This window comes from Equus caballus, chromosome 15, assembly GCF_041296265.1.
Source record: "Equus caballus isolate H_3958 breed thoroughbred chromosome 15, TB-T2T, whole genome shotgun sequence".
NCBI lineage: Eukaryota > Metazoa > Chordata > Mammalia > Perissodactyla > Equidae > Equus > Equus caballus.
The window spans coordinates 45,045,029-45,067,874 of record NC_091698.1 but is presented as its reverse complement, the minus strand read 5'-3'; the positions used below and the strand labels follow the sequence as shown (position 1 = coordinate 45,067,874).

Genomic DNA, 22,846 nt, shown 5'->3' with positions numbered 1-22,846 from the left:
GCTCCTACAATGTTGACACAGAGCTGACAGACATGGGTACAGTGTGCAGCTGGTGTCTGTTCTGGTCCTTGCTCCAGCGTGTCCCATAACAGTTGTTAAATAGTTTGCACTGAGTAGTAGCAGTAGCTGAAACAGACATAAACCAAACACAACAGGAAAATCTAGTCTCTGTGGAACCTCAATGCTGTGAGCTGGGGAGAGGACACTCCCCTTCCAAAATCAGCTTGCATTTCTCCTGCATGCCTTCACACACAGACCAGGAAAGACCCAGCTCTACGTTGTCAAAGCTTCGTGAAGCCATGACCAGCTTTACAATCAGGCATTGGTTCTGTCCAGCGCTCATTGGGGGCCGGCACCCTATGGGCAGTGGGGGTCAAGCAGAGAGCTGAGCAGACGCAGGTTCTTCCCTCCAAGAAGCTCCTCAGAAGCCATCAGTGATGGGGGGACGTGTGGCCCCCTCTCACACCTGTGGGGATGGCTGGGCGGGAGATGTTTCAGCGGCCCTGACAGTGTACTGGGGGCATCCAGGGGAGGACCCTGGGGCAGAGTCCAGAAGGAGGGGTAGGACTGAGCAAGGCAGAGAGAAGGGGAGCCTTCCAAGCTGAGGGAACAGAGGCATGAAGACCCTGAGGCCGGACAAAGGCAAGGCTTTCATGGAAAGACAGTGACACGGCCCCTGAAGGTGTCAGAGAGTGAGGATGGCAGTGGCCTGGCCATGACGGCCTGAGGTCCACGTTAAGGAGTTGGACTCTGTTCCAAGAACTCCATGAGGCTATTATATGCTTTTAGCTGAGGCGGGACCTAACCAGCAGGGGGTGTGAGTGGGTGGGTGGGGATATGTTTGTCACTCTGGCTACATGTGGAGAATGGACGGGAAGATGGCAAGAGGCAGAAATGGAAGCACATTTTCCACCCGCACCCACAGAGGCTAGTGCCACAGACCAGACAGAGGAGGCCCCCAGGTACAGATATGCAGCCTGCTCACTGTACAGAGCACCTGGCCAGGAGGGCGAGTGGCAACTAGAATCGACCTTGACTCCTCTCACCACGCCGTGAGCCGTGGCACAGAGCTGAGTCTGGACAAAGGAAAAGGCACCTTTTTGTTACTCGCTCAAAGGCGTGGCTGCCTACTGGACTGTGCATCCAATGGGCTGTGTCTGTGGGAGCGCATGACTGTCCTATGTTCACAAAGGACCCTTCCGGGCTACTCGAGGCCCTCGAGAGAAAGTGGTGGCTTGGCCCAGAGCGGGGAGTTAGAAATGATGAGACCTGGCCAACTGGAGGGGCATCTTGGGGGGCAGAAATGGCAGCAGGTAGTAATAATCCAAATGGAAAGAGGACAAGGAAGCCAGGTTTCTGGCAACGGCATTGAGGTGGATGCTCGTGAGGACCAGACTAAGAGAGAAGGATCATGATGACCCTAAAGGTGCCATCCTGCAGCCTTCCTAATCGGAAACCAGAAGCTGGCAGCTGGAATCCTGGGCCGTGGATGGACACTGCTGAGGTTCCGGATTTGGGCCCCAACAAGGCCACAGGGTAGAGTTGAATGAACACGAAGTCTGGGTGGTGTGTGCATGGGAGTTTGTGAGGTTGTTTTCAGTACATTTCAACATTTTCTTGAGACATTTCCATGTTAAGTAACATATGAACTAGGAGTCAACAGAGGAGAACAAAGGGCTCCAAAGTGCAGGTGCGTGTTCCTCATGAGTCTGTCGAACATTAACCCTCAGGAACCTCGCAGCGCAGCCCAGGGGCCAGAGGTCCGCCCTCCATCTGCCTGTATCCTCAGGGCCTCTGTGGCTTCCTCAACACCCAGTGCCCTGGGAACACTCAGGCTTTTCATCCTTCCTCACAGCCGTGAACAATGATGTTGAGGATTTATTGTCACGAAAAACAAAAGTCAAAATATAGCACCACACAATACAAGGTTACGAAACAGCGTGTTTGAATTCACGTTTGCTGAAACGTACCTTACGAATAGTGTGGACGCACGAGCAGGCAGGGGAAACGCCTGAGTGGTTTGCCAAATGTTGGCAGCAGCCGTCTCTGGAGACGGGACCTGCGAGGGAGTCTCCGTGTGGGGAGGAAGGCAGGACGTCCTAGCACGTTTTCAGAAGACGAACGAGGATGGGAACCTACGTGTCTCTGCCTCAGCCGACTCCGAGAGGGCGAGGGACCCAGCTGAGACCTTGGACTCCTTCAGGGGAGGTGGGAGTATTAGTTCATTCTATGGCTTTATTTTTTGACTAACCACAGTGATGTGAACAATTGAGTGGCACCTAGCACCTTCACAACGGGGTGCAAACCTCACCCTATCAGGTTCCCAATCATTTTCATCACCCAAAGGAAACCCCTTCCCCATTAAGCAGTCACTCCCTGTCCCCTCCTCTCCCAGCCCCTGGCTGACACTAACATGCTTTCTGTCTGTATACGTTCACCCACTCTGGATGTTTCCCCGAAATGGAATCACACAATCTGTGAACCTTATGTTCATTTGCTTTTTCTTTATGTTTAGGGTTCACCCGTGCTGTAGCATGTGTCAATGCTTCGTTGCTTTTGATTCCTTATTTTCGGTGCCACCAAGTCAGCTGGGGCTCCTAGCGACCCTGGGTACAGCAGAGCGGACCCTGCCGTCCTTTTGCGCCATCCTCTCAGCTTCCGGTGCATTAGGTGACAGTGCTCTGCCGCTGTTCACAGGGTTTCCATGGCCGTCTTGTTGAAGTGGGTCGCCAGATCTTCCTGGTTTGTGTCAGACTGGAAGCTCCACTGAAACCTGTCCACTATGGGTGACCCTGCTGGGATTGGAAATACTTCCGGTGCATAGTTTTCAGCATCACAGCAACACGCAGCTGCCACGGTAGGACAATGGGCGGAGCAGTGGGGTGGTTCCCTCACTGGTGTGGAGAGCACCAAATCTTGACCCCCAGACCTCCAGGACTGGCTTTTTATGACTGAATAATATTTATTGACTGGAGAGACTGCCTTTGTTTATCCATTCATCTATTGATGGACATTTGGGTTGGTTCCACCTTCTGGCTATTGTGAAGAGCGCAGCTAGAACATTCCTCTAATGGCATTGTGTGAACACCTATTTTCAGTTCTTTCCCTATACACCTTGGGTAGAATTGCGGCATCATATGATAACACTGTGTTGCAAAAGTGAGGAACTGCCAACTGTTGTCCAAAGTGGCCGCACTGCGTCACTTTCCCACCAGCAATGAGTCGTATTTCATTTTCCCATCTGCTCAGCACATCTGCCTGGCACCTACAGGGAAGAGAGACAGCGGCCACTCACCAGGAATTAGCAGCCTGGCACCGTGAGAAAGCTGTTTTCCTGTCCTGTACTCTGTGATGTTGACAGCAGCCTGAGAACTAAGGTAGATGTCAGTGTTTCCATCTTACAGATGGGAAGCCAAGTCCAGAGAGCGGAGATATCCGGCCCGGGGCCTGCACGTGGTGCTGCTTCAGCGCAGGCTGACCCCAGGCAGGTGTCTGACAAGGGTTTGGTGAATTATGAATTTATACACAGCACCGTTTGGGAGGACCCAGCTCTGTCGGGTGGGGTGTGAGATTCACCCCTCACCCCGATCACGTCCATCTGGGGCCAGGGGTCGGGCCATGTTTGACCCCACTCCAATATGTGATGGAGGAACTGTTCTTCCTTCAAGATCCAGTTTAGTGGGGCCTTCTCCAACGAGACCTCTGACCTCTCCCAACCTGATGGACCTTGTACTGCTCCTGCCTTTGAAGCCTCTGCACTTCTCATCAAGTACTTATATTGCTGTTCATTTGTTACTTGCTTGTCAAGTAACTGTTAACTGAAGACAGTTCGTTAGATTCAACATGAACAGAGTACCCGATAAACCATTTTATTCATTTTCTGTTACCCATAGGAGCTTGAGTGTATTAGGGGATTCCACTTTTGGAACCACTGTTATTGCCAGAGTTGTGGGACCAGCCCAGCGCAGAAATGGACCAGTGAGAAGGCAGGTAGACAATAAGTGGCGGTATGTATTGGAAGTCTCAGGGAGAAAAGAGTCAACTCAGGCCCGTTTAACAGAAGCTCCTGGAGAGAACACCCCCTCCCTGGACCTCCCGTCAGGGCTCCCAGAACCCAGCCTCGATCAGCGTCCTGGACTTCCACTGAGAGCTCCTGACTGAAAGAGACAACGGGGAGAATAACAGCAGATCATTCCAAGGGGAAGAAGGTAGGCAGGCAGGTAATGTGTTCAGAAATCCTAGGACAAGCTCCCAGCTCTACGGAAATCTTCTCTGACCTAACTGTCAACTAGTTCTCTGAGAAAGGGAGACGGTCTCAGGTCCCAACACTCAGATTAGGAAAACTCACGCAGATTTTATAGATGTGGATCATCAAAGGGACTCATTAAGAAGGTGTGGGCGGGCAGAGGGGACAAGGCATGGGACAGGAACCCGGCATACGACTGCCCAGAGGCCTGAAGCGAGGTGGAGGCAGAGGTCCCAGGAACCAGACCCTGGAGCTGAGGAGACAGGCTGCCCCCAGAGGTCTAGGGACAGAGCCAGCCCAGGGGACCTTGCAGGAGGGCGCCTCACTCTCTTCCTCCCTCCCGTCTCCTGCCAGCCTCCTCCCTCCACACACACTGTGAAACCCAAGGGGAAGGAGGGACCTCTTGCTCTGTTACACATAGGTCGGCCTCCCAGGACAGAGATAAGAGTGAGGATGCGTGTTGCATGATCTGGAGGAAAATGGGAGATAACTGGCTGACAGCTTTATCAAAATATCAAGAGCAGGCATTTGCTGCATACAGCTTTGCTCATTCTGATCCAACCAACCTAGAAGGTTATGCTTTTCTTCATTTCTGACTTTACTGCCAATAGCTCTTCAGTCAGGAAAACAAAGCCCAAAGCAGAGGAGTGCCTCCCATCCCAGCGTAGGTCCCAGAGCAAAGGACCTGACTCCTGGGGTTTGTAGACAAGGTCTTGTGGAATTCGGTCATCAAGGGGAAAAGCAGAATGAGGATGGCAGCAGCAGACCTGAAACAGAGCCTATGAGTGGCTGTCCTTCTCCTAAAAAAGTAGGCTCCAAGCTTATGAGCAGCTGTAGCAGCTTTGAGAGTATGGTGGGGAGGAGATGGGGGATTAAAGACCCTCCCACTGTGGTAACTCACAGCCTTGGTTCCAGTTCCTCAAAATGTGGAACATAAAATTTCCATATGACTCAGCAATTCCACTTGCAGGTTTACAGCGAGAGAATTGAAACAAGTGTTCACACACAACTCATACAGGAATGTACCCAGCAGCACTATTCACAATAGCCAGAAAGTGGAAACAACCCAAATGTCCAAAATGGATAAAGAAAGGCAGTCTCTCCATACAGTGGAATACATTCAGCCATAAAAAGCCAGCCCTCCTAGGCCGGTGGCTAAGATTCATGCTCTCACCACCACGGCCCTGGTTTGTTTCTTGGTCAGGAAGCCACACCACCCGTCTGGTGCCTGTCTGTTGTCCTTCTGTGGCAGTTGCATGTTGCTGTGATGCTGAAAGCTATGCCACAGTTATCCCAGCAGGGTCGCCCATGGTGGACAGGTATGAGTGGAGCTTCCAGACTAAGACAAACTAGAAAGAAGGACCTGGTCACCCACTTCCGAAAAAAATTGGCCATGAAAACTCTATGAATAGCAACGGGGCACTGTTTGATATAGTGCCAGAAGGTGAGAGGATGGAGCGAAAACAAGGAGCAGGCTTCTTCTCTGCTATACCCAGGGTCACCAGAAATTGCAGATGACTTGGGGGCACTAAAAATAACAAATAAGAAGCAATGAAATACTGCCATGTGCTACAATGTGGGTGAAACCTGAAAACCATAAAGAAAAAGAAGCATGAGGTCAGCCCAGAGGTGTAGTCGTTAAGTGCGTGTGCTACACTTTGGCAGCCCAGGGTTTGCGAAATTCAGATCCTGGGCACAGACCTATACCCAATGCATGAAGCCATGCTGTGGTGGTGACCAACATACAAAAGAGGAAGATTGGCACAGATGTTACCTCAGGGCCAATCTTCCTCACCAAAAAAAAAAGAGAGTGAGAGAAAAGAAAACAAAACAAAAAAGAAGCTGAACATAAGGTTCACAGATTGCATGACTCCATTTGAAGGAAATTTCTAGAATAGGTAAATCCATAGAGACAGGAAGCTGATTAGTGGTGGCTAGGGGCTGGGAGGAGGGGACAGGGAGTGACTGCTTAATGGGGAAGGGGTTTCCTTTGGGTGATGAAAATGCTTGGGAACCTGATGGGGTTTGCATCCCATTGTGAAGGTGCTAGGTGCCACTCAATTGTTCACATTACCTTGATTAGTTAAAAAATAAAATCATAGGGGCCGGCCTGGTGGCAAAGCGGTTAAGTGCACAGGTTCTGCTTCGACGGCCCGGGGTTTGCTGGTTCGGATCCCGGGTGCGGACACGGCACCACTTATCAAGCCATGCTGTGGTAGGCATCCCACATATAAAGTAGAGGAGATGGGCACGGATGTTAGCACAGGGCTAGTCTTCCTCCTCAAAAAAAGGTGGACTGGCGGCAGATGTTAGCTCAGGACTAATCTTCCTAAAAATAAATAAATAAGTAAATACAATAAAATAAAACCATAGAATGTCCCGCATTCCCTGTAGGACTCTAAGGTGCCTTGCCCTCTAGGAGTCGGCTGAGGCAGAGACACATAGATTCCCATCCTCGTTCGTCTTCTGAAAACGTGCTAGGACGTCCTGGCTTCCTCCCCACACGGAGAATCCCTCGCAGGTCCCCTCTCCAGAGACGACTGCTGCCAACATTTGGCAAACTCAGGCATTTCCCCTGCCTGCTTGAGGGCCACAATATTCGTAAGGTACGTTTTAACAAACGTGAATTCAAACACGCTGTTTCGTAACCTTGTATTGTGTGGTGCTATATTTTGACTTTTGTTTTTCGTGACAATAAATCCTCAACATCATTGTTCACGGCTGTGAGGAAGGATGAAAAGCCTGAGTGTTCCCAGGGCACTGGGTGTTGAGGAAGCCACAGAGGCCCTGAGGATACAGGCAGATGGAGGGCGGGGTCAGGTCACAGACCTCTGGCCCCTGGGCTGCGCTGCGAGGTTCCTGAGGGTTAATGTTCGACAGACTCATGAGGAACACGCACCTGCACTTTGGAGCCCTTTGTTCTCCTCTGTTGACTCCTAGTTCATATGTTACTTAACATGGAAATGTCTCAAGAAAATATTGAAATGTACTGAAAACAACCTCACAAACTCCCATGCACACACCACCCAGACTTCGTGTTCATTCAACTCTACCCTGTGGCCTTGTTGGGGCCCAAATCCGGAACCTCAGCAGTGTCCATCCACGGCCCAGGATGCCAGCTGCCAGCTTCTGGTTTCCGATTAGGAAGGCTGCAGGATGGCACCTTTAGGGTCATCATGATCCTTCTCTCTTAGTCTGGTCCTCACCAGCGTCCTCCTCAATGCTCTTACCAGAAATCTGGCTGTCAACTTGGACACCTTCCTTGTCCTCTTTCCATTTGGATCATTACTACCTGCTGCCATTTCTGCCCCCCAAGATGCCCCTCCAGTTGGGCCAGGTTTTATCATTTCCATCTCCCTGCTCTGGGCCAAGCCACCACTTTCTCTCGAGGGCCTCGAGTAGCCCGGAAGGGTCCTTTGTGAACATAGGACAGTCATGCGCTCCCACAGACACAGCCCATTGGATGCACAGTCCAGTAGGCAGCCACGCCTTTGAGCGAGTAACAAAAAGGTGCCTTTTCCTTTGTCCAGACTCAGCTCTGTGCCACGGCTCACGGCGTGGTGAGAGGAGTCAAGGTCGATTCTAGTTGCCACTCGCCCTCCTGGCCAGGTGCTCTGTACAGTGAGCAGGCTGCATATCTGTACCTGGGGGCCTCCTCTGTCTGGTCTGTGGCACTAGCCTCTGTGGGTGCGGGTGGAAAATGTGCTTCCATTTCTGCCTCTTGCCATCTTCCCGTCCATTCTCCACATGTAGCCAGAGTGACAAACATATCCCCCACCCACCCACTCACACCCCCTGCTAGTTAGGTCCCGCCTCAGCTAAAAGCATATAATAGCCTCATGGAGTTCTTGGAACAGAGTCCAACTCCTTAACGTGGACCTCAGGCCGTCATGGCCAGGCCACTGCCATCCTCACTCTCTGACACCTTCAGGGGCCGTGTCACTGTCTTTCCATGAAAGCCTTGCCTTTGTCCGGCCTCAGGGTCTTCATGCCTCTGTTCCCTCAGCTTGGAAGGCTCCCCTTCTCTCTGCCTTGCTCAGTCCTACCCCTCCTTCTGGACTCTGCCCCAGGGTCCTCCCCTGGATGCCCCCAGTACACTGTCAGGGCCGCTGAAACATCTCCCGCCCAGCCATCCCCACAGGTGTGAGAGGGGGCCACACGTCCCCCCATCACTGATGGCTTCTGAGGAGCTTCTTGGAGGGAAGAACCTGTGTCTGCCCAGCTCTCTGCTTGAGCCCCACTGCCCACAGGGTGCCGGCCCCCAATGAGCGCTGGACAGAACCAATGCCTGATTGTAAAGCTGGTCATGGCTCCAGGAAGCCCTGAGAACGTAGAGCTGGGGATGTTCCTGGTCTGTGAGATGAGGGCTATTGGGAGAGATGCAAGCTGATCTTTGGGTGAGAAGCATCCTCCCGCTCCATCGTCCCCACTCACAGCATTGAGGTTCCACACAGAAGAGGTTTTCCTGTTGTGTTTGGTTTCTGCCTGTTTCAGTGACTGCTACATCTCAGTGCAAACTATGCAACGACTGTTATGGCACACTCCGGACCAAGGACCAGAACAGACACCAGCTGCACACTGTACCGATGCCCGTCAGTTCTGTGTCAACATCGTCGGAGCCGAAAGGATGTCTGGCACAGAGCAGGAGCAGCATACATAATAGTACCTTGAATGAATAAATGAAGGAAAGAATGAATGAACAAATGAAGGGAAGTAGAGCCGGATAAGGCAAGTGGAGCAATTACAAAGGGTCAATTTTTTGGAACCGGTAAAGTCTAGGCAGGGAAAAGCCCAGCTGTGAAGGACCAGTCTGCCCAGCCAGGGGGACTTGGACTTTGAACAGGGCATATGAAGGGGGGGCGGGGGGGTGCATTCCCGAGGTTCCTGGGAGGTGAGGGAAGGGCCAGAGGTTGGAGATCAGAGAGCACCAAGTGGCCAGGTGGGTGATGCTCCAGGCTGGAACCACCAGAGGACGAGGGGTCTAGACTGTCCACAAGAGCAAGGACCCTGAGCAGCTCAGACCCTGCGGCCCCGCTGCAGGCTGCTGCCCTGATAGTCACACAGGTGAATGGAGGATGGGCTCTGCGCTCTGTCACAGCCCGGCTCCTTGATCCTGGGTTTATGATTGTCAAATGTCCATGAGCCAGCCAATGAGGTGGCATCAATGGACCTGCTCCCCAGAGCTGGAGAGTTCCTGTCCAGTCTCTCCGGGATGCTGGTTGGAGTTTGAGGGCCGTGGCCCCACCGAGGACGCCTTGGACAGTCAAGACCCTTGTGAGAGCAGGTGAGAGGACGTGGGTGGAAGGACAGTGCTCTGAGAGTGGCCTGGCCCCAGACCCTCCTGTGGCTCTCAGGGCTGGGCCATTTTCAGTGTTTGCTCTTATGCCACCACAGCAGCCTGAAAGTTTGCAATAAAGGTGGAAGGAGCCTTTGCTGCAACTTGTACTTAGACACAGGAGAGTCCAGAAATGTATGGTCCTTGGAAAGGAAACAAAAGGCAGGGGACATGTGGACCATCTGATAACCGGACCTGCTACCCCAGTGTATCAAGAAGCTGAGAGCCAGTAAGAGGGGAAGGGGGGTGGAGGGGAGCATTGCATGGTATTTCATTAAAATCTCAAGAAAGCCCAGAACGAAGGCTTTATGTTGGCCTGTTCTACAATTGAAGACACAGAGCTAGGCAAGATACGTGACATGCCCAAGGGCACACAGCTTGAAAGGGATGTAGCCAGGCTGAAATACAGTCTTCTGAGCCGACTCCTTGTCCCAGTGGCCCTGGCCCACTTCCTCTGGGGCAGGAGCAGAAAGACCCACCCTGCAGCAGGGTCTGCCCTGTCCCTGGGAGGTGGGAGACATGGGGGCACTCACATGGCTTCCTCTGTCCTCTGCAGGGCTGCCTGGAAGGTGTGCAGGGACACCTAGCCCACTCTCTCTCCACTGACTTGCAGACTCAGACAAGAAGGCTGCCATGGCTCCTTATCACATCCGCAAATACCAGGAGAGCGACCGCAAACGTGTCCTGGGCTTGTTCTCCCAGGGGATGGCCGAGCACGTCCCTGCCACCTTTCGCCACACCCTGAAACTGCGGCAAAACCTCGTGCTCTTGCTTGGGGGGCCCCTAGCAGTGTTCCTGGTCTCTGGGTCCTGGCTCCTGGCCCTCATGGCCAGCCTCACCTTCCTCACTACCCTGTGGTTTCTTGCCAAGTACAGTTGGACTCAGCACACTGTCAAGGCTTTACAGACAGACTTGTCTGACATCACCAAATACTACTTCAGTGAGCGTGGCTCCTGCTTCTGGGTGGTTGAGTCCGAGGGGCAGGTGGTGGGCACGGTGGGAGCTCTGCCTGTTGAGGAGCCCACGCTGCAGAAAAAGCAGGTGGAGCTGCTTCGCCTAAGTGTGGCCTTGGAGCACCGTGGTCAGGGGATAGCGAAAGCCCTGGTCAGGACTGTCCTCCAGTTTGCAAGGGACCAGGGCTACAGTGAAGTCGTCCTCAACACCACCATCATGCAGTCCCCTGCCCTGGCCATCTACCACAGCATGGGCTTCCAGGAGACACACCAGTCCTTTGCCTTTCAGAGCTTCAGGCTAATGGCTATCCCGTTAATTCATTTCATCTACCACCTGCCCTCTGCTCAGGTCTCTCCTGCACCGGGGCAGGGAGGGGGCCCCTGAGCTGTCTCCTGGTGCACTAGTCAGGGGAGGACCAGCTCTGCTTCAGGAACAGGCCAACCCTGGAATGTCACTGCGACAGCATAGTCACTGCTTCCTGTTCATTCACATAGAAATCCTGCATGGTTGGGGGTGGAGTGGCTCTGCTCCATTCAGTGTTTCTGGGGTGCCACTCGTTCATTTATCTACTGCCACAACAACGCGGCACGTAAAATTCTTACGAAATACTAATAAACATGTCTTTAGCTCATGAGTCTGTGGGTCAGCATCTTGGCTGGGCTTGTCTGGGCAGCTCTTTGGTGTCAGACAGCCTTGTTCACAGGTCCTGGGTGGGCTGACGTGACAGACAGAGTGGGCTGCTGGCTTGCAACAGGCCAGCTCAGCATGGTTTTAAGGTCATGGCAGTTGAGCAAGAGCAAAGCAGACTCAAGCCAGTGCTGGTTGCAGCTTCTGCAGGTGTCCCCTCTGCTGACTCCCAGACTCGGGGGAGAGAAGTGGACCCACTGCTTCAGTGAGAGGAGCTGAAAGTCTCGAGGCAGAGGGTGTGGAGAAGGAGGCCATCCGTGTGCTATGGCGTCAAGGTCTCTGCTGCTAAAGGGGAAGATGGCAGCCAGGGACGGAGTGTGGGACTTGGAGAGGGGCATGACTGAGAAGAGGCACCACCCACATCCCACTGCCAGACCCCAGCTTGTGGCCACGAATGCCTGAGGGGAGACCGGGAAGATGTGTATACAGGGAGAGGAAATGGGATAGGCAAGGCCCCGGGTCTGCCACACATGTGACCGCACCCCTGTCCCCAAATGCTCAGAGAGCAGATTTCCACAGGTGCCTCAGGCCTGACCGCTGGGCCCCGGAAGCCTCTGACACAGTGGGAGGGGGGCTGGTCCAGGCAGCACCGTGCACCCTTTCCAGCTAGGGCACCACCTGCACTGGCTGAGCCCCCACGGAGTCTGGAGCCTCTCCCGGTCCCCCAACCCACAGGCTGAGTCCCAGGGTCTGGTGAGTCCCCTCATGACCCAGGAGGTCCAAGTGCCCTTTCAGTCTGGAGTTTGGTGACACACACAGTGTCCCCTGCTCATTGCTTTCTTCTCTGAAGGGTCAGCCAGGCCACAAACCAGGCCCAATCCTGCAAACTGGCGCTGTTCCAGGCACACTTCACCTGGATGGGGACCTGTCACCAAGTCATGGGGTGGCTCCAAACATTCATGTTTTGTTGTCCAAGACCGCGGCCCTCACCTCTGTCCCCTCCTTTCTGGTCACTTTCTCCTCGCCCTTGGGGGTCCCGAGTCCCCTCTGCCAGGCCATCTACCCCTCCAGGCCTGTTGCCTTTGCACCTTCCCCTCGTGCTTCTCTGAAGACGCCACCATTCCACCCAATCACCTGTTCAACTGCGCCCCTGCTCCTTTCAATCCAGCTTGTGTGGCTCCCCGGGTTGTGATCCAGCTTTTATTGACTGGCTGGGCCTGGGGCCCAGGCTCTCTGAAGGGGGCAGCAAGAGCCAGGCGCCAGCCTCTGCTGCTGCTCCCTCCTGGTCTCCGTGCCCAAGGCCAGTGGCCACTCTAGAGGTTTTCCAAGTGGGCACAGCTGATGCTGGAGAAGAAGCAGAATAACAGTGGTCCCAATGGTTTGAAAGTTTTCTTAAATAACGATTAAATGTTTTTACTAATCCCATCAGACATGGAGCACGCCCTCCAGGAGCTTCCAGGACAGAGGAGGCACAGAGACCAAAGAGGGGCAAGTGCAGAGAGCTTGTCATAAGTGTGGGGATGAGGGAAGTCCTGGGCACCAAGGAAGGACATCAAAAGGACACCAAGCCACTCATCGGTGGAGGGCTTCCCCGAGGAGACAGTGCTTCTGCTCCTGAAAATTCAGAACCAGGAACGGAGCTTGTCCATGCCCTGCTCAGATCCCCTGCACTCACTGCCCACACACACTGAGCTTGTGCTGGTCCTTTCACTAAACTGATGCTCTCTTTCTGCTTGAGGCTTTTGGCCATGCTGTTCCCCCTGGCTGGAACATTCTCCTTCCACCTCTCCCACACCCATCCTCTTTCTTGGCCCAGCTCCTCCCCTTTCAGCTGAGTGGCAGGGATATGTGGTCGAACAGGGAGGAAGTAGTTCCTCTTTCTTTTATTCTGGCCATTATTGCTGTTTAGCCCCTTGCTACTCAAGGGTGGTGCCCCGACCGGCATCGGGACATTGCCTGGACGCTTGTCAAGAAGTGTGAATATGAGGCTTTCATACCTACACAATTAATATTAGCCATTAGTATTAATCCTGGACAGTTTCTTCTCAATGCAACATGGCGGCCAGCCTTTCTTGACCCTCTGGCTTCTGCTCAGGTAGAGGAAGTCAGGGGTGCCCTCTGCTGGCTGATGCTCCCCATTGCCTGGTCATCGCCATGAACATGCTGAGGAGCTGTATCAGCTGGGGACAGAGGCCAGGCCCACCCTGGCTGGTGACTCCTCGGGTCATCTTCCCAAACCAAACCCACACTCACTGCCAAAGGAGTTTTAAGCGGGTCTTTCCTGAAGGATTTGGGTCTGGGGCCCACAGCTGTCCAAGTGAAAGCACCTGTGTCTGAATTGTGGGAGCGCATTGGGTCAAGAGAGTGGGCTGCAGGGAACTGGAAATGAAACTGGAGCTTCAGACCCAGGCACCAGATATGGTAGATCAGAGATTTTAGCAAGAGATCTGAGACCCAAATGTTGAAATTCCAAAAGAGGTTATCAAGTCAGGGTAGGGATTGTCAGCGGTTGGGGTGAAGGGGAATGGGGAGCGATGGCTTCATGAGAGCATGCTTTCTTTCGGGATGATGACAATGTCTTGAGACTTGCTATGGGTGGTGGCTGTACAACACTGTGAATGTACTAAACGCCACTGAATTGTACACGCTACAGGAAGTTTGTGTTCTATCAATTATTGCTTTACCAAGATTAGAACAAATATAAAGGAAGTGTTTAGATGGCCCTAATTCCCAAAGAAGCCTATAAAGTGCTGGAGAGAGCAAAGATGCTGAGAGGTTTCCAGTGGGAGAGTTGCTGCCATGCCATGAGTCAGCCCTCACCTCACAGAGTGGGGAGAGGGGCTACCTTTAACATCAAGCCGGCTGATGGAGACGCCTTGAGGACACGTGTGTCCCTTCTGCTGCGGAGCAGGAGCACTGACTCCTGAGGAGTTGGAAAGTCGTGGTGGGTGCCTCTATTCCTGAACTTTGACAGAGGTATGATGCTGCTGCCTGTGTGTGTGTGTGTGTCAGAGTGAGAAGGGGATGGCAGGGGAGAGGAGAGTGCTTTCCCGGCCTGGGGCTGTGGACAGTGGCTTCTGGGGAAGAGAAAAATCAGATTTCTGAATTGTGCAGAGACCACTCAGGCAAGCGTAGGAGACTGATAATTTTCTAGAGAGTAGGAAGGAAGGAGGCTGAGGTCAAGATCATTTCAGAGGTCACTGAGTCGGTCCCAGCAGTAAGAAAGCCTAGAATGCGGACTCCAAACTTCCCCTTCCCTTTTCTGCGGCTAAGAAGTAATTTGTTCAGTTTGAGGATGAGGTATTCTGTACCAGCAAGAGGTCCTCCCTTCTCCTTGGCTTCTGCCTGGGTTTCACAGTGTGTGTGCAGGGAGGAGGCTGGCAGGAGACGGGAGGAAGGAAGAGAGTGAGGCGCCCTCCTGCAAGGTCCCCTGGGCTGGCTCTGTCCCTAGACCTCTGGGGGCAGCCTGTCTCCTCAGCTCCAGGGTCTGGTTCCTGGGACCTCTGCCTCCACCTCGCTTCAGGCCTCTGGGCAGTCGTATGCCGGGTTCCTGTCCCATGCCTTGTCCCCTCTGCCCGCCCACACCTTCTTAATGAGTCCCTTTGATGATCCACATCTATAAAATCTGCGTGAGTTTTCCTAATCTGAGTGTTGGGACCTGAGACCGTCTCCCTTTCTCAGAGAACTAGTTGACAGTTAGGTCAGAGAAGACTTCCGTAGAGCTGGGAGCTTGTCCTAGGATTTCTGAACACATTACCTGCCTGCCTACCTTCTTCCCCTTGGAACGATCTGCTGTTATTCTCCCCGTTGTCTCTTTCAGTCAGGAGCTCTCAGTGGAAGTCCAGGACGCTGATCGAGGCTGGGTTCTGGGAGCCCTGACGGGAGGTCCAGGGAGGGGGTGTTCTCTCCAGGAGCTTCCGTTAAATAAGCCTGAGTTGGCTTGGGTTACACTAGCTGTACGATCTTGGGCAAATTACTTATTATTTCTATCTTTTAGTTGCCATGTGTGTAAAATGGGGGTAATGACAGTGTCTACCTCCTAAGGTGTGTGAATTAGGTGAATTTTTCCATGTAAAAGACTGAGAACCAGGATGCTTGGAAGGGGAATGCTGGAACAGCCGGAAGTCAGGGCAGGGATGTGAGCTGATGGATATAAAACCACTACGGCAAGCACCCAGTACACTGCAGACATCTAAGAAATGTTTGCCATTACCCCAATTCTTTAAAAATAAAATACAGTTCAAGAGAAATAAGAGACTAGAAGACAATAACAAATAATACTCACAGTGTTGATCTTTTAAATTATTAAGAGTTAGGACTAGGAATGTTTTTTTCTGTTTTTTTATATCTTTTTTATGTCTGTGTTTTAAAATTAAAATTTTCTACCATGAACATACATTAATTTTATAATCAAGAAAGGAAAATCAATGTTTTTTTATAAATGCTGAAAATTTTTGTTAGTATTTCTGTCATTTCACAAAACATCTTTTGTTGACATTCTACAAACGATACCATCCAATAATGTCCCAATACTTTCTTCTTGTGAAGACAGTTTATATATCTGTAAAAATAAAAGACAAATTATGACACAGTGATATATTCACGCATCACTAATTTTCATTATACAAACATGTACAAGTAAAATTATTTACCATTCGATTATTAGGTTAATGGTATGAAATCACAAATCACAAATTTGATTATAATGTGCAAAGTAGATGACAATTCATCACTTAATGTCAAAAGTTCCCTTTAAACTAGTTATGGTGATAACTCTGAACGCAGAAGCCACATGCATACCAATGTTAAACGCATACATCTAGACGTTAACTTCACTTTATTTTACATTTGAAATGCACTATGTAACCTTGATAGTTAAAGTTATCTATTCTTTAATTAAAGTGGAGAATGCTGTTGTCAACTAAGTCTGTATTTTACATATATCTGCATCTCCCAATTCTTTGCATCTATAATCATTTTTAAAGTAATTTTTAATTAACCTTTCTTAAAAGTGCAAAGAAACAGAAGCGGGCCCCGTGGCTGTGTGGTTAAGTTCGAGCGCTCCGCTTCAGCAGCCCAGGGTTTTGCCAGTTCGGATCCTGGGCGCGGACATGGCACCACTCATCAGGCCACGCTGAGGCGGTGTCCCACATACCACAACCAAAGATTCACAACTAGAATATACAATTATGTACTGGGGGGCTTTGGGGAGAAGAAAAAAAAAAGATAGGGAATAGATGTTAGCTCAGGGCCCAATCTTTGAAAAAAAAAAAAAACAACCCAGCAGCATTGGTGATCAATATGCCAACAGCATCAGCGTTAGTCCTCATTTATCACATGCTTTCTAAAAATATGGATTCACAGACCTTTCTGACTTCTGTAATATTTGTTACTTCAGGAAGGTTTTCCAGAGAAACTTGAAGACCTTCTACCTGAGCTATTAGGTATTCTTGATTTATTTGTTTTTCTCCCTCTTCAATGTAAACAACTAGAATTGAAGTGTCATTTGCTGAGATACCAAATCTTTTCAAAGCCTCTGAAATCTAAGAGGAGAAAAAAGACAACAAAACCAGTAGTAGTTTCTGTATCTGACACATTTCCCCATCAGCCCTCTTCCCCGGTCAGATTCTGAATTTTCCTATCTTCACGGTTCTCTCTGCCTACAGGTTGTCTTCAACAATCCCTTTCTAAGATCTACCAGCTCTGCTTTAGACAACTCCCTGCTCAAAGCTGCACCTCATCCCTAAGGAATCAAGCCGACTTCTCTGCAGGGCTCACCAACACCCCTCCCTCTGGCCTCCAGTGACCCTCTTGTCATGCACTCCTGCCTTCCAGCCAGTCTGGACTGTTTGGGGATCCCGTCATATTTCCTATTTTTTTTTGCCTGTGCTCACACTTTGTCCTCTGCCTGCAGTGCCCTCATCCTCCAAGGGACAGTTCAAATGTCACTCCCCACTGCACCCTCCTCCCTACAGAACGAACAGCTTCCCTGGTGTTCCCAAAGATCTGAATGGTCATTCCCATCACATCATTCATCTCAGGGCACTTGAACTTGTCTCGTCCATCTGCCTTCCTCAGGCATATGTGTTGAGGAAGAAGACACATTTGCTTCTCTGCCCCGAGAACTGGAACAAGAACAAGCTCAACAGATATTTGCTGAATTGAATAGTTTATTGAATTATTTCAAATGATCTCAAAGAAACAATAATCATCTGCTAAATTTTTTTCCAGATACTAGGGAGTGCTAATTTACTATGCTGAGATAACTGCATTTTATAAACTTATCAAAATCTTTATTTTAAACCATGACAGAGGTTTCCTAATTTTTCTCTTGATGACATTAGTACTTGGTTAATAGTAGTTTACTCTAAAACTTCATCAGCAAAATTTCAGGTTTTTTTTAATGTGGCACAGGTGGAATGCCTTTAGGTCAATAAGTGACTACTATCAGCATCTCAAACCACACCTGTGTGCCGGCTGCATTCGTGAGCATGTGCAAGGCCCATTCTAGGTACCAGGCAGTACCTTCTGGTATATGGAAAAGACATGGATTCTATCCTCAAGGAGTTTACATGGAGAGTGAAAGATGCACATGATAACATACAAATATCCATGCCTGCTGAGAGCTTCCTGACCATATATGGTAAGGACAGATCAAACTATCCTCCCTTAATTTAGCCGAACTTTCATTTACGCCCACGTGAAGTGACTCCAAAGCTTCTCCATCTAGTAAGAGGCAGTGCTAACCCCCAACTCTGTCCAGAGTTCTCTTCACCATCATTTTGGTTTGTGACTAAAAGGCTGACAGGAATTCACCCTCCAACCCAGATCCGGGAGCACAGAGGCTATCATGACAAGGTCAACAGGAATAAAGTAAGTTTCATACTAATTACATTGTTATTTGGGGAGAGGTTGAAAATAATTTCAGTAGATAGCGTTCTTGTCTTCATTTTCCCCAATTTGTAGAGGTGAACTGCTTTGTTTGCTGCCACAAGTATCTGAAACGGATCGACAATCTACCAAAGAGAACAGAAAGAATTACAAAAAGAATCGCACACAGAGCACCCGGGGGCGCTCTGCAGATGCACGCCCTGTCACACGGGAATGCCAGCGTCAGGCTCTTTCACTTCATCACAATTCCTACGGACGCTAGTTTCAAAATTACTACCTCAAGGGCCTGGGTGTGCAGAAAATCAGGGAATTTTTAAAGCTGCAAGGAACTTAGACAAATAGTAAAAATTTTTACAATAACACTTATTGAGGGCTAATATAATGGGAAAGGCCATATTCTAAACATTTTACCTGCATTATTTTAATTCTCAAAACTACCCTATGAAATCAACATTACTATTCACGTGCAATAGATAAGGAAACTGAGGCAAACACTGTCTGGGTTTGAATCCCAGCTCTGTCACTTAGCACCAAGGGAGCTTGGGCAAATTCCTTAGTGCTTTATCTGCTAGATGCAGATAATCACAGCACTTACTTCCTCGGATTGTTGAGAAGATTAAGTGAGTAGTGTATGCAAAGCACTCAGAACAAAGCCAGGAACAGAGTAAGCACTGTACAAAGGTTGGCTACCACTCGCTCAAAGTCACAATAAATGGCAGAGCTGGGATTAAGTCCTGGTGACGTGATTCCACTGTGTGTGCTCTTGACCACTATGCAATGCCTCCTTTGCAGAGACTTTCTAGTTCAGATGAGAAGATGGAGATCCAGGCATCTGCCATTACATCAGAGCCGGGCCACAACCTTTCACACCTCCTAGGGCAGGGTCTGGCACTTTGGCTTCGATTCACTGTTAAGTTCAAAGTTGGCTAAATCTGACTCCATTCCACAGCTTGGACAAGAACTTTTTACCTGAAGATGACCATTTTAGGCTAGCCTACGACATCACGAAAAACGAACATATTCTTAAATGCCCCATATAGCTTACTCATTCTCTCTTGCACTTACCATTGTAGGGTTTATTAATGAACCATCAATGGCACCTTCCATGGCCTTTTTTCTCAAGTCTCCAGCATTTTTTACATCTTTAAATAACAGAAGGGTCACCCTGCATTCGGGAAATAGGTCCAGCTGATGTGTTAACTGCATTTCACAGATAAGCAGGATCCTATTGACCAAAAGACCAGAAGACCTCTTTTGTTTAAAAGTTAGCATAATTCATTAGTATCCTTGCTAACAACTAAATAACTTAAAATCACTTTAAGAATGAAAGAACTCTTAAAATGGAAAAATCTATCCCAAAAGCACATTTGGCATCCTCATGAGATGTCTTCCTGGGCACGCTAGGCCGTTTCTAGCTTCCTTTACCATTCCTGGGAAAGGATCAAGGTTCCCGCCTGGTCCCTGGTCGGACAGATGAGGGAGGCTCTGATGCATTTCTGGGGGCAGCTCCCCCAACAGACAAAAGGGAGCAAATGATCAGGAATTTTTAGACCACAGGTTACTCATGGTATTAACGAAACCTCACTCCAACTTAACGTTTTAGGCTTTCTGATCTCACCATTTTATTTATATTTTAGCAGAACCTAAACACAAACATTAAGAAAGAAAATAATTTTACAGAAGAAAGTAGGACATGACTCAAAGATACTCATTTCACATATGGAACTTAAGCAGAGAGTAAAATTACTAAGTAAACAGTAATACTGGCCCTTTCTCAGACGAAAGTTTAACAAGGAAAGGACAGGATATATACAAAGACATAAAAGCAGCATAAAACTTGACAACTTGAATAACTAGGAAAACATAACCGTATCGTTGAATGGAAAAATTAAGTATTGCAAAAATTTAATCTTTAAAACCATTTCAATCAAAATCTTAATAAGATATTTGGGTGAGGCAATTTGATAGGTTCATTTTATCCTTTTACCTGGCAGGTTACCTTTCTAGGACTCTTTCTCAAGGAACAAATTTCTCAAGGAATAAATCTGAGGATTTATGTAATAAGACGTCCCTCTCATCATCCTAACAGTAAAGAGCTGAAAACAACCTATCTGTCTAATACAGGGGTTGGTTGTGACCAAACCACCATTAAAAACTGACGTCTTGAGGAGTAGTTAAGGATGTGTGAAAACAGCAATAAATAATATTAAGCAAAAACATCTCACTGGAAAACAAAACATAAAATGTGGCATAAATTGTAGGGTTTTAAAAAGGTGCACAAAAAGAAAAAATACTGAAAGGAAAATACACCAAAAAGTTCTCTCGGACTTGGTGGAATTACATCTCACTTCTGGAAAAAAAATTTTTGTGATAATGTCCTGACATACAGCATTGTCACGATAACGTCCACTGGGAGAAAAAAAAAGACACAAAAAGATATAACGAATATATTCCCAATTGTACAAAAAGATAAACACAGAAAACAAAAACATGAAGGAAACGCACCAAAATAGGGTATCTTGGGTGGTAGCACTATAGGCAATTCTTATTGCTCCCTATAAGAAATATTTTTGTGTGTATGTTCTAATTTCCTATAGTGACCACACAAAATAGAATTTCGAAGAAAAAAAAATTTGTGGTTTTGTTTTTACACCTCGGACAAAGGACCCCTAGCAAACGTCAAAACAGTTTTCATTTTACATAATTAACTCACTTGGGCCAGAAACTTAGAATCATCGCTCGACGCCGAGCTCTCACTCAAATCCCCTATCTAATCCATAAAGACTTGTCAGTTTTACCTTTCAAACATCATTCTAACCCGTCCACTTCTTTCCCACACCCAACCGCCACCACCCCTCCACGCCAGCTGTGGCCCCTAGGACGGGTCGCTCACCATTCCTGCACTCCTAGCCCGCAGTCTCCACCAGGCAAAGCGATCCTGGGAAAAGGTGAGGCCGCTGTGGTCCTGCCGCAGCCCGCCTGAGACAGCCCAGCCTGACCCCACGGCGTCCCACTCAGACCCGGGCCCCCGCCCCCGGCCGAGCTCTCCGCCGACTCTGACCTCTGGGACAGGCGGCGCCCGGCTCGTTCCTCCCTCCTTCGCCCGCCGTGACGAGTGCACTGCGCCGAGCGCCCAAGACCCCGGGCCCGAGCCTCATTCTACGCGCCGCTGCTTAGCCCGTCACGACTTCCGGGAGGCGGGCGCTCGTCCTCACTGGACTGCGCAGCCCTAAAAGGGAGACTGAGCCTGCCCTTTCCGCGCTGCACGCCCAGGGCCCGGCCTCCGGAAGCGCTTGATAAGCAGGGCTGGTGGGAACCACAGGCGCCGTCTCGAAAACCCGCGGCCACAGCCGCGCGGGGCCGGCCTTCACGGTCCCCGACCTCCAGCCCTCTCCTCCACCCGGCCCGTCCTCCTCGTGCCCCGGGAGCGCTCACCGCCGCGCCCCGCGTCCGCCTCGGAAGACCCTCCCCTCGGAAACAAAGCCCTCCACTTCCGGGAGCTCGGAGGCAGCAGCCCCCTATCCCCGCCCTCTCCGAGGCCACGGTGTCCTTCCGGATCCCCGCGCGAGCAAGGTTTCCGGCCGCCCTCCAGCAGGCCCCTCTTCCCCAGCGTGGGTCCCGCAGCGGACACGAAGGAAAGCAGCGGCTCCGTCCGTCACTTCCGGTGAGGGGGGGCGGAAACGACCCTTGGGCCGGGGCCGGAAGCTGGGGTCTAGCGCGAGTCTCAGCCTCCTCCCTAAGCGGGGTGGGTCCTTGGACGAAGCGTTGTCATTTTTCTCCCGTCCTGTGCGAAGAAGTTTGGCCCAGATGACCTCTGCACACGTCTCCGCTGCTGGAGATCGAACAGTTCTTTTTCAGGGCAGGCGGGACTCAAAGTTTCCTTCTTGCCCTTGGTTCAGTCTTTTAGGGAGGGTCTCCGGGAGCAGGATCGGCGATTTGCCTCGGGTACTCAAGAAGAGATAGGTGACAGGATGTTAATGAAATCGAGCTCTTGCTTTGTCTACCGGGCTCAGAAATGTGATTGGTCATCCTTGAATGGATCAGCCCGCAAGAGGAGGTAGTCTCCTAAACAGGCCGTAGAGAATTGTTTTCCACGTTCTTTACGGTTGGGGCTCATCTTGGTCTATACACAGTAAATAACAAACGTAGCTGTGGGGTGGATATGATAAAAAGTAGAGAAAATGGGGAATGCCAGGTCCTGGGTATTACTGTTTTAAATAGGATGGTTAGGAAAGATCTCACCCAAAAGGGCCATTTGAACAGTGACCGGAGGAGGTCCGGAAGCAAGCTCCGAGTATCTGGGAGAGCAGCATACCAGGCAACAAAGAGAGTCCAAAGGCTCTGAGACGTAAACGGCCTTAGCCTGTTTAAGGAGAGAGGCCTCGGGAGAAACCAACTCTGCTGACACCTTGATCTCAGGCTTCTAGCCTCCAGAACTGTAGGAAAATAAATTTCTGTTGTTTAAACCACTCAGTCTTGGTACTTTGTTAAAACAGCCCAAGCACACTAATACAGCACCCAACCAGGAACAGGTCAAGAGGGCTCCAGGAAAATTTCAAAAAAAAAAAGACTGATATTTATTCCATCCATATTATTTAAGAGAAATGTCACAGTGGCGTTAGAGATTCGGGGGGATGAATAACAGGTCTATAGGAAAAGAGGCACACAAATGAGGCAAAAGTGAGGGGGCGAAAGTGGTAGAAGATGTACAGGATGGCTCAGAGCAGAAGGGTAGTAACCCAGGAAGTGACATCAACTTAGAATACCGATCTAGCCAAAGGCTGGGAAATAAC

At 50.0% G+C, this 22,846-nt stretch overlaps 2 protein-coding genes across 10 annotated transcripts; one reads left to right on the top strand and one right to left on the bottom strand.

Moving 5' to 3' along the window:
* The first annotated feature begins 9,117 nt into the window (after nt 1-9,117).
* Nucleotides 9,118-11,169, top strand: LOC100058571 (putative N-acetyltransferase 8B). 6 transcript variants are annotated; one of them, XM_070235322.1, is made up of 4 exons: nt 9,118-9,185; nt 9,428-9,530; nt 9,641-9,810; nt 10,138-11,169. In XM_070235322.1, the coding sequence occupies exon 4, from the start codon at nt 10,215-10,217 to the stop codon at nt 10,917-10,919; it is 705 nt and encodes a 234-aa protein (XP_070091423.1). In that variant the 5' UTR covers nt 9,118-9,185; nt 9,428-9,530; nt 9,641-9,810; nt 10,138-10,214; the 3' UTR covers nt 10,920-11,169. The 6 variants fall into 6 exon arrangements, with proteins under 6 accessions (XP_070091423.1, XP_070091426.1, XP_070091424.1 ...); XM_070235321.1 differs by having other exon boundaries at nt 9,152-9,310; XM_070235320.1 differs by having other exon boundaries at nt 9,152-9,310; nt 9,394-9,530.
* Nucleotides 11,170-15,362: 4,193 nt separating this feature from the next.
* Nucleotides 15,363-21,626, bottom strand: TPRKB (TP53RK binding protein). Of its 4 annotated transcripts, XM_001488244.7 has the most exons (6): nt 21,489-21,624; nt 20,947-20,991; nt 19,119-19,278; nt 18,056-18,178; nt 16,529-16,705; nt 15,363-15,723 (listed from the first exon to the last, which is right to left on the bottom strand). In XM_001488244.7, exons 3-6 carry the CDS (start codon nt 19,257-19,259, stop codon nt 15,637-15,639), a joined length of 528 nt encoding a protein of 175 aa, XP_001488294.3. In that variant the 5' UTR covers nt 19,260-19,278; nt 20,947-20,991; nt 21,489-21,624; the 3' UTR covers nt 15,363-15,636. The 4 variants fall into 4 exon arrangements, with proteins under 4 accessions (XP_001488294.3, XP_003363018.1, XP_014586577.1 ...); XM_003362970.5 differs by lacking the exon at nt 20,947-20,991 and having other exon boundaries at nt 21,489-21,626; XM_014731091.3 differs by lacking the exons at nt 20,947-20,991; nt 21,489-21,624 and adding an exon at nt 21,115-21,253.
* Between the last annotated feature and the right edge of the window lie 1,220 nt (nt 21,627-22,846).